The 8,730-nt window shown below is 34.4% G+C and overlaps 2 protein-coding genes across 2 annotated transcripts; one reads left to right on the top strand and one right to left on the bottom strand.

Moving 5' to 3' along the window:
* Nucleotides 1–411: 411 nt before the first annotated feature.
* LOC128552245 (carbohydrate sulfotransferase 11-like) lies at nt 412–1,263 on the bottom strand. Its single transcript, XM_053533275.1, has one exon. The coding sequence runs from the start codon at nt 1,261–1,263 to the stop codon at nt 412–414; it is 852 nt and encodes a 283-aa protein (XP_053389250.1).
* A 3,321-nt stretch (nt 1,264–4,584) lies between these two features.
* Nucleotides 4,585–8,390, top strand: LOC128552246 (uncharacterized). The gene is made up of 5 exons (XM_053533276.1): nt 4,585–6,008; nt 6,536–6,602; nt 6,843–6,959; nt 7,451–7,553; nt 7,934–8,390. Exons 1-5 carry the CDS (start codon nt 4,800–4,802, stop codon nt 8,388–8,390), a joined length of 1,953 nt encoding a protein of 650 aa, XP_053389251.1. The 5' UTR covers nt 4,585–4,799.
* The last annotated feature ends 340 nt before the right edge of the window (nt 8,391–8,730 follow it).

An 8,730-nucleotide genomic window follows, 5' to 3' on the forward strand; every position in this document is an offset into this window, starting at 1 on the left:
TAAGCCAAATATATAGATAATGAACAAAAGAAGGCGGCTGGAAAATTTCACTTACAGAAGACTGGTTCTTTTGGCTGGAAAAAAAACGTTACACGTGATTGGAAGAATAACATAAACAAGTTAAAGCAATTTTAATACTATTGAAAAGAAAACGGATTGATACACGACATGTATGTTCTGTGCATATACAATAAATATAATTGAAGAAATCGATTGGCTGTGTACTTTTTAAAAGTAAAACAGATAACCTTAGCAAAAGGATTTTATGTGTTACGTTATTTACGCTTTCCTGTCACGTGCTTGCCATATTTAAAAGTTCTTAGGTTTCAATTACGTAACTATTGAAGTTTTTATTATATCGTTTAAAACCTAACACTTAAAGTCATAAATTGAGAAAGAAATGCGCAGAGATTAAAATGACATATGTCTCTTCAATACTTGTTCAATGGACGGAATCTCGTAGTCAAATAATAGATAGTCCTCTGTATAAATTTGTATTAGATCTTCAAACAGTTCTTGCGGTATCATTTTAAAATAAGTAGACATCATGTCTGCCGATGGCACATGCATATAATTTTCTTCTCTTTTTTGAAACTGGACTCTACCCTCAATACTGAGAAGTTTTAAGAGAGCAGCAACGTCTTTCTCAAATGATTCATATTTTCCAATAAAGTTATACTTTACAAGACATGGATGACAAAGGTTACAGTACGAGTCCCAATGTTCATTGTATCCTTCTTCGATTGTTCTCCAATGTAGTAAGTATTGAACAAAATCTGTAAAATTTACTCCATGTTTATCTGTAGACATCTTACTGGAAACGTTTCGGGATCTGTTTTTGATTTTTCTCCCATAATAGTTTATAAATCTAGGGTCATGTGTTAGAACGAATTTACTCCTAAATGCTGAAAAAACACGTTCAAGTGGTTCCCGGACAAAAATCACGTTCTTATAATGATTTATTCGGTACTCGATTTCTGGATTGGAGTATGTATCCAAGTAAGTTAGCTTTCTTTTCAAAATATGGACATCTTTCCCTTCCAAATGAAGAGGATTAGATACATTTATGTTATCACTGAGTGATAAAAATATTCGCAACAAATGTGTACATGCAACTTTCGGCACATAGCAAAACATCGCTTTGTTCTTGTCATCTACTACAATATGTTTGAATCTTATTTTCTGCCTATCCTGAAATGTATATCTATGTTTGCCTAGCCTGGTGCACATTTGGTTCAGTTCATCAACCCGAGTTCTTCTCATTACATCTACAGTTGCATATCTATACTGAAGATAAATCAGGATTAATTTTAAACATTTTCCAAATCTTCGAACATTGTCTGCTGAAATCGCAAAATAAGTTTTCAGTAAAATTTGTGTTTATCTATAAATAAATTATAAAAGCGACTAAAGGGTAAATGGTTGCTTTCATATTCCAGTGAAACCCTTTACTTAAAATTGCATTGGAACAAGCAAACAAAAATTCCGTCCAACAATGCAAATGATAAGCACTTTACTATAAGTCATAGCCAGTAATACGTTTCGTTGCTGTCTTAGAATCAACCAACTATCACGAAACATGCAAAAATGTAAATAAACATTTGCTTGGTGCGTTGAAATATTTTTGAAAGCAGAATTCATATATTTGTTCGAAGTTAGATTCGTCAACAACAAAGAGTTAACATGTTCAGACAAAACAACATCTACATTACAAGATATTATTAGGTAGAAAGAACTGTATATTTGATACATCATGACATTTTAGGCCTAAATGCGACGTTAAGCTCGATTAAAGTTACACCACTGAAATTAGTGAATTGCAGGCTGTGTTTGTGGCAATGCGTTAGTTTGGCGTAGGTAATATAAATATTTCTCTTGAGGTAAATACAATAGGAGGAAAAGAGTGTAATCAAGTATATATTTTAGCAATTCCGTGTTTTGTCATTGCGTTTCATTATCTAATAATGGATAATGCATCGTCCTTTTTCGCTTGTAAGCAATGATGGTAGAGCAGAAAATCAAATTATCGAAACAGTTATTTAAAAATTAATTTCGAAGATATAATGAACAACATTTTGCGAATATTTAAGTGATTTGTAGGTTTAAAAGTATTGTTTCATTTATACAGACTGCATTGTCGTATATTTCATCAAACATAGCAGGAAATGGAAAGTTTTTTAAAGACTGAAGATCGCAAAAATTTCAAAATGCCACGGTGTTATAATTTATCTAAAAACCCTTTTAATGACCTGTATTTTACCAAAATGGTATTTTACTAAAATGGTTTTGACTTTTATCAATTGAAACTATATGCAAAAAGACTTCTTATGCCGGACAAGAACGAAATAAATACAAACAAAAGAAAACATTGGTAAAACCGATGAATGCTTCCCAACCCAAAACATGCTAATCGCATAGTTAAAGCACAGTAGCGGAAGGCATCGACTGAGCAAATACCTTGTTCTAGTAGTGCAGTTGTTAGAACTATGGAAAGTACCTCTCTTAAACAGCCAACCTGCCTTAAGCAGCCGGTGTCTCTTTTCCCGAAATGGTCATTCATTCTATAAATTACCTTTGAAGTTTCGCTTAATTTCAGTTAGTATTTACTATAAATACTCTGGACAAGAACTGTTGGGGAGACGTAAAAACGGACGGACGGACATACACTATAATCTTACCCCCTCGGAGAGCATATAGATCAGCCAATAGTCAAAACTGTTATTTTTGTAAGAAAGTAATGTTGGCATGGTAAAGGAACCACTGATCAGTATAACATATGAAAATTTAGGTAATATTTCTATTCATGACATACTGGATCTAAGTTATAATTTGATTTATCAAAGGACTTTCGAAAAGGCTTTAAGAAATTAGTTGCCATAGAAACGACTTAAACATATTTTGATAATGAAATGAAAGAAAGGGCCATTAAGAAATAAATCTTATTAACTGCATGTTGTTTATATTTTCCTATTACATATTTCGTCGTAATATTGTTTAATGAATGAATCTTCTCTAAGATATTCTGCCTTAAATTTGATACATTTAGACGCAGTCATAGTGGTTGAAAGGCGCAACGTCTGCACAACAACGGATGATTACTGTTCTGAAATTCAATAATTATTTACAATTACATGCATATGTCAATCTGTCAGATATGTAAAAACAATTTCGTTCAAAAACATATCTAACTTTGAGATAGGTTTGTAGATAAGTAAAAGGCCAAGAAATATATTTTCAAGTATTTTTATAAACAAAGAAAAATCAAGAAGGATTGTTTCACTATCCTATTCGTTCTATATGTTGCTTAGAAACTGAAAGAAATATGTAGTATGATAATAATTGCCAAGTTATGCTCACCTTGCATTACATTCATTTAAAAGTGAACGATATATGCATTATGCGTATTTATTATCGCTCACCAATTTATTTATTAAACTTCTTGTGAAACTGTTTTATACTAAATGAAATTTGCTTGATTCTCATGAATTAAGTAATGAATAAACCAAAGAATAATGGAATTTTGCCCTTGTTTGGATTTACTTTTATTGCTTATGCAACACCCTTACACCTGCAAGAACTAAGTTAAGCGGAACAATATTACTCACTAACATTTTATCGACTCGACCAGAGACTATATCAATATTTCCTCAAAAAGAGGAGACATTTTGGTCAACTTACGACAATAGGAATTAATGCTGCTATAATGAAATCAATTTGAAATAGATTTACCGAATATGTAAAGACGTATTAGACTTAAATTAATATTCTAAAATATGATCAATTGCTTCACAGAATCTATGTAAAAATAGAATTAACCGGTTTGTGTTCATAAACAGTACTGGCTGTTAGTTTTAAAACAGTACCCAGCTAATGTATGTATAGCTAAACGCAGTTTAAATGTGTACTTCCTCTAAAGATGGAAGTTCCTTTAATAAATGACTGTTTAAATATACATTAGATTTTGAATGTTGTTCTTTTGTCAGTGTTACTCTGTACATTAAGGCAAGAAACATTCATTTGAGCCGCGTCAAGCATAAACAGCCGTTATCGTTAAATTAATTGTTCCGAGTAATATGACGTCAAATGTTAGAAATGACGTAACAAAATGGCGGCGCCCGTATTTTCACATGACAGTTTGTAAACAGAAGAAAATTTCAAGAAATGGATACGTTCGAGGTAATATTTTATAGAATTATTTGTAATGATGACAGAGAAAGTATTTTCAAATTGATTTACCCACATAACTTTTCAAAATATCAAGAGATCTACGTCTATAATCATACAATATTCAAGCAAAGTCGAAGGTCAGGACCGGTCAAAATGCTTAGATTGTATAAATAATGTTGTTAGATTGCTTATTAACTTATGTCATTCTGGAATATAAGATAAGTGTTAAACACATCTCTACAAGGCAGATATGAATACTGATTTTTGTTTGCAAATGCTCATGCATAGATCTGCTGTATTACGAAGATTCTATGCATAGGAACATATTTAGATTGAAAGCAATGCGGAAGCAAACATGAATATGTTGCCAATTAGATGCTTTAGCAAATATTCAATAAAAAAAAATCATCCCGTTTATTTATGTTGCAACGACCTTGGATGGTACGGATTTCGAAAAATTAAATCAACCTAATTTTTCATCGCGCAATTACTTATCGTCGCAGTGGCCGACTGGTTAGCGTGTTTGACTACAAGGACGAAATTTTCGAGTTCGAAACCTCATCTAGTTAACTTTTTTTTTTCAACTTATTTTTTTCTTTCCTGTTTAGTATTTTTTCATTAAATATATTTCAATGGCATGCCTCAATTACGAAATGTTTTATTTTTCATTTGCACAGGAGCTAAATGATCTTCTGTCATGCTTTGGATTGACAGACCAAACTAACATTGGCCGTTCTGCAGCAACTTATGATACTGATACTGATATTGATGAGGTGCAAGATGTTAGCATTGAATCCCGTCTTCAAAGATATTACACAGCTACCCCCCTTGCAGAGGAATACGGTAATGAATCAGAAACTCAAGTTAATGAAGACACTAGTGTAAATAGTGAAGATCCACAGTGTGATATTAACACTGTGAAAACCATTTATGACAGTGGATGCAAATGTACAAAAAACTGCTTCAGTAATTTTACTTTTTCCCAGATTGAATCAAACATTCTTAATGTAAGGGAAATGACAAAAAGTGAAAAGGAAATGCTAATTATGGGCACTCTCAAGAGAATAATCTCTGATGCTAGATGTAAGGGAAATCGTAAACGTTCACGATATGAATATGTGTTTGAGGGTGTAACAGTGTGCCATGAAACATTTCTAGTGGTGTTTGATATTAAAGACAGACAACTGAGAAACATTAAACATCACATGGAAGAACATGGTGCTCAGCCACGTGTTCACGGCCACAGCGGTAGACGTGCCCCCAACGCATTTCCTCCTGAAGTAATTAAGGACGCAGTGCAATATATACTGAGCTACGCAAACGAAGAGGGATTCCCTCAGCCTGCGGCACCAAGAGGGCGAGAGGACGAGGCCCCAATTTACTTACCATCCTCGGACACAAAGCAGTCCGTACACAGTGAGTATGTAAAACGTTGTATGGAAGCTGAAAAGAGGTATGTTGGTTTAACAACATTTAAAGACATATGGAAAAATTGTTTGCCACATATAAAAATAGCCTCTCCAAAGGAAGATGTGTGCAAAGTATGCGAGGACTGTAAGCAGGATATCAAGCTTGCCATGAGCGACAATGACAAAATACTTGCAACACAGAAGTACCACAATCATGTACTCCAAGCCAGGAAAGAAAGGGAACTATACGTAGAATGCGTGGAAAGGTCAACAGCAATGTTTGTTAACCGGGCACAACAAGACCAGGCTGCGGGAGATGGATTTTCGACAGACGACGTACATTACACGTTCGACTTTAGTCAGTATGTCAAGTTGCCTCACCATGCGCAAGAAAAGGGACCCACATTCTTCATTCAACCAAGAAGAGTGCAGGTATTACAAATAAATTATTTATACTTTTGCTTTGTTTCTGTAATGGAAATAATGGTAATATATTCATACAAAAAAATCATAATATTTTTTCACAATCAACATTATCAAGATAGTAACATTATATCCTTTCAAATTCGTTCTTAAATTTCATATTTTTATGCCATATTTTTGTTACTCATTGTAAGTCGATCTGTCTGCCGGTATGTCGTTAGGTGAAAAATAATTGGTTTCCGTCCAATTTCGAGTGAATGCTTGGTCTCACTATGATCATACTTCATAGGATAAGTTTTTTTCTAGGGTCATTAGGTCAATCACCGTGACCTTGAGAATGAAAACGGTTTCTGTTAAATAACTTTAGACATTTTTTCAGGTTACAACATATAAAATAACGACATGCTATTATATGCGTGTATGTGAGGTGTGTGTGTTTGGGGTTGGGGTCGGGGACGGGGAGGGGTGTATAGAAACAGCGCTTGTTTTTTTTAGTCATGTGACCATGTAATATCCAGCACTTTATCTGTCTTCAGATATTTGGTTTCCGGGCCGATGGCTATAAGCAGTACAACTATCTCATCGACGAGGACCAAACCATTGGTAAATCAGTTCATTATCTTTTTATCATTTTGGCACGGCATTTTGTTAAATTTAGGAAAAATTACCCATTAAAATGCAAACGTTCACGTTGATCGAATTATACTGCATGTCTGTAATTATAGTTAATTGTGTTAAGATTCTTGATGGTTGTGTTAAAAACATAACGGATATTACATAATTTGAAAATCGTGCAGCAAAATATTTCTCATATTAATAACAGTTTTTCTTAACTTTTCTCAGGAAAAGATGGCCAGAATGTACACGGACCGGATTCTGTTATATCAATGATTGATCACGCCTTCCACACGTTCGGTACTGGAGAGACGGAATGTGGTATTCATGCTGATAATTGTTTCGGTAAGTATTTTCGTTGACTAGCGTAACGTTTCGTGTAGTTAATATCCTGTTTTTATAATTTCATTCTGTATGAAAGCTGCTGTTGACGGTCACAAAAGCCCCTTGACATATCGTAGCTTAAGTAAAGATTTATTCTTGTGTTACATTGTTACAGTTCTATGTCTGTCCAGTTTCAAGAATATATGAGCCGCGCCATGAGAAAACCAACATAGTTGATTTTCTCATGACGCGGCTCATATATATATGATGCACCATACTAACGGATGTGATGTTATTATTAGTTTGTTTGTGTGTTCAGAAAAAGAAAAAAATATCTATGTCGAAACATATGAACGATGTGTGATATGTACGACATAAAAATGTACATGTATACCGTATTAAATTTGAAAGTAAACGGCGATTACATCTTGAAGTTTGTGTTTTATTTGAGCTAGTTTATTTCTGACTATGATATTTATTATAAATAACGTTTATGTACAACTGTTTACCAGGTCAGAACAAGAACAGATATGTGCTGGCGTACTTATCATGGCGCACGATGACCGGGCGGCACAGAACAATCAGATATATGATGCAGTTACCAGGACACACAAGGTTGTCATAATTAATTATTCAGTGCAACAGTTCCAAATCGTTAAACACTTCTATTTGTATTTGGGAATCATTTGAACTACCGTAAATCCAGTTTTCAGTTAAAGACTAAAAGATTAAAGATTTCGAGCCATACCAGCAAATGCACGTTGTGAAATGTTAAAAAAAAACGACAATGCGTAGATGAGTACAGTAAAAACTAGAATCTATATTGCTTTAAATTTTGACACACATTTTCAATGTGATTTTAGACCTATGAAGATTGCAAGTGATAATGTTACTGGTATTTAACTGTATACATTAACATCAAAACACTAATTAGTTGTCTACATGATCAATCATAACCATACAGCGTGATACGTCTTCATTTTCTTACTGTGCAGGTGCCTGATCGACGCCGGGTTTGGTACTATTAAGAAGTTGTATCGGCGTTCGAACTGTGACACACTCCAGCACGTGGTAGATGTTGTACACAAATCGACACACAGTAATGTACCGGTTACATACGACGAGAATGGGTGGGAGTGGAGAGACTGGAAGATGTTCCTCGGTGATAGGTTCAAAAAAGTGCCAAACATTTCCAAATATTATCACTTCCGCTTCACATCAAGCGAACCCGGGGTAGTGTACATGAAGGTAGCCGCAGACGGCACCGAGGAAATCCGATTTGTCATTTGCAAGACGAACTATTTACGAATGGACACCTATGATCTTCCGTCAGTTATTAGGCCAGCAGGACTCAGCAAGGAACGTCAGACGTATCTATACCGCCACGTCAGGCCGCTGATGAGACGTCCGTTTCAGGACGTTCTTTGTCCGCCCCCTGCGTCGGACGATTGACAATCACATGTATAGTGTAACATGTAGATATTACAAATTTATCCTGAAATGCCACTTGAAGATAAATGACATTAGAAAACAGGAAATATGTTATTACTTATTTATTAACATCAAATGAAGTGACTAATCAATGAAATAATTTCGTTACAAAATGTGTAGTTTACTTTCGCTCAAGCCCCACATAGAATTTACTGGTAGTGTATACTCCATATCAGCGCACTGCAGTATGTGTAACTAATATTATTATATGTGTACATCGATGCTGCTAAGATAAGTAAATTGAAGGATTGCTTTATTTTCTGTCATCATGTTTTTTGTACGTTGACGTTACTAACGTCGA

This window comes from Mercenaria mercenaria, unplaced genomic scaffold, assembly GCF_021730395.1.
Source record: "Mercenaria mercenaria strain notata unplaced genomic scaffold, MADL_Memer_1 contig_2201, whole genome shotgun sequence".
NCBI classification, from domain to species: domain Eukaryota; kingdom Metazoa; phylum Mollusca; class Bivalvia; order Venerida; family Veneridae; genus Mercenaria; species Mercenaria mercenaria.